The 2,360-nt window shown below is 38.5% G+C and overlaps 1 protein-coding gene across 2 annotated transcripts; it reads right to left on the reverse strand.

The window, feature by feature from the left end:
* Nucleotides 1-227: 227 nt before the first annotated feature.
* LOC149222789 (protein TORNADO 2-like) lies at nucleotides 228-2,144 on the reverse strand. 2 transcript variants are annotated; one of them, XM_089383166.1, is made up of 3 exons: nucleotides 1,724-2,144; nucleotides 1,452-1,482; nucleotides 228-1,173 (listed from the first exon to the last, which is right to left on the reverse strand). In XM_089383166.1, the coding sequence occupies exons 1-3, from the start codon at nucleotides 1,931-1,933 to the stop codon at nucleotides 1,061-1,063; spliced, it is 354 nt and encodes a 117-aa protein (XP_089239292.1). In that variant the 5' UTR covers nucleotides 1,934-2,144; the 3' UTR covers nucleotides 228-1,060. The 2 variants fall into 2 exon arrangements, with proteins under 2 accessions (XP_089239292.1, XP_089239293.1); XM_089383167.1 differs by lacking the exon at nucleotides 1,452-1,482.
* Nucleotides 2,145-2,360: the final 216 nt, after the last annotated feature.

Raw genomic sequence — 2,360 nt, forward strand, 5'->3', positions numbered from 1 at the left:
GCTACTTTAAGCAGCCGGAAAAGGACCATTTCATAGCACATTTAGACTACAGCATAGTAAAGTCAAAAGATTTCACTAAAGACAGAAATTTAGAAATGGTGCATAATCTGGATTCCTAAGGTGATCGATATCTCAGATGATAAAATGAGAAATATATTTTACTTTTCAGTCCATGAATATATGTTAATTTTCTATCTACAATAAAGATAAAGCATAAAATGAACAGCGTGCTTTATTAGATTGCCTACCCTCCAAGGTGGAATCATCTACATGACCTACAAAGAAAAGCCGAAGATTGGACGGATCAGAAATTTCATGGGTGCAAAATCTGCTAGAAAAATAAATGGTTTCTTAAAGATGTGCAGGTTCACGTTCAAACTGAGCAGTGAGCAGATAACCATGACTCAGGTGATGAGAAAGGAGAATTTATGGCAGAGCAACAACTGCGGTATTAGATTGCCCTACCCTCCAAGGTTGCAATACCTTGTATGGCATATAAAACCAATCACGTAGACAAGCAAATCCAAAAATAGAATAGGGGCATAGAATTTATAAACATTCAGAGATCCAGAAAAATGTAGAAACTACTTCCCATAGTTTGACCTGTCCACAATTCCAATATTCATGGCTCAAACCACCTAAGAAGAGAAACATGCGCCAAAAACTAGTTGCAATGACAATTTGCTAAAATATTGATCATTACTTGACCAAAACAATCCACCAAGGCATACCGGAAACCTAGAACCCAGCATCATAAACAACCGCTTTGCACAAACCAGTATCTGAGATTAATCATTCTTTCCGGATCTAGCCCCAATATCCTGAAAGTATTACATCTTGCAGTGTGTAACTTGAAATTGAAGAGCGCATGTGTGTGCAAGACGGTTTTGCACATCAACTCGGAATGCAGAACAACATTGCAGTGCAAGGAGAAACTTTGGAAATGATAACCTTCCACCCTTGACAGATGTTGGCCGACATGGCGAGCAACTATAATCTTCATCAGTTTCTTGAAAAAACTGTTTCTCTGAAATTATCGTACAATCCTTATTGTTTTTGGTTAGAAACTGTTCTCACCGTAACTATTTCTACAAGCAAGAAAGGCCACCCTGATAACATAATGCATACAGATCGAAACTCTCCTAGAAAATTTCTCACAGCACCTCTGAAGGTCTATGCAACAGCACAAACAGCAATAATTTAGTAAATTCTGTTCAAACTAACGCCTGACATGAATCTGTTTAGATGAAAAAAGCTGTGAGTGTGAAGAACTGAAAAATAATCATTATACTGTCCAAATCCATCTACCATCCAGAGGCATGCTTGGATGTGATAATAGAAACTTATTACAAGTCTAACTAAGCCAGTATTCACTAATTGATCAAAAAATTGTAATCAGTGAATGAAGACCTCCCAAAGCCCAAAGCCACAGTGAGGATGCATTTCCTCACCTGAAAAAGAATGGAGATTCTGGGCCCTCAACTTGACCAGGTCAAAATCAGAGTTTAGTACAAAATATATAATATTATATTGTTAAATAACCAAAAAAAAAACGAAAAACAAAAAAACTTTGAGACTGCTCCCTTTTACCACCAAAAACAAAAACAATTTCACAAAACCCCAACTCTCTGATACTGCTGCTACACTGAATTTCCTAGATGTTATGTCTGTGTGTGTGAGAAATTTAACCAGAACCTATATACACGTTTCGAATTGACTTTACCTCCAGAGGCGTAAGATGTGCATTGAAGAGATACTGAGCACCTGGATACCTCTGATCCAACCGACTGCACATTTTGGAAGAACTAAGGCAGCTTTTAATCTTATTCCAGTGTTTGGTATTCTCAACATAATGCCTCAGCCACCCTGAAAAATCATTGAGTTGGTACTCATCATAGTTTCTGCCTGCAACAGCGTGTCCCCTTCCCTTCATGGCGGCAGCTCTGTCTGATTGGGAGCTATTTGAGACAGAATGCGATCAGAAAGGTTCGCAGAAGATGGCAATGGCGGGCGAAAAATCGGAATTATTCATCGGAGATATGATGGTTAGTTTATGAACGCTTCCTAAGAAAACGTCACGAATTTCTCAAACGCCAACTAAAAATTAAGTAGCCGCAGAACCGTGTTCATGAATATCCATGAACACACGACGAGTATTCTCGCGATATTTCAGAACTCTGCGGTTATGCCCGCGATATTTCAGAACTCTGCGGTTATGCCCGCGATATCCTGATGCCACGTGTCAGCTTGAGAAACAAAAGTCCCTTTCAAAGGAAAGTCTATCGGCCTAAAAATTAGTATGGATCACAAAAATCTAAAATCAAATATTGAAAAATAATATTAACCACTCTCACTCAAAG

Source organism: Pinus tabuliformis, chromosome Q (assembly GCF_031772625.1).
Source record: "Pinus tabuliformis cultivar Carrire ecotype Pingquan chromosome Q, CPIR1, whole genome shotgun sequence".
Taxonomy (NCBI): domain Eukaryota; kingdom Viridiplantae; phylum Streptophyta; class Pinopsida; order Pinales; family Pinaceae; genus Pinus; species Pinus tabuliformis.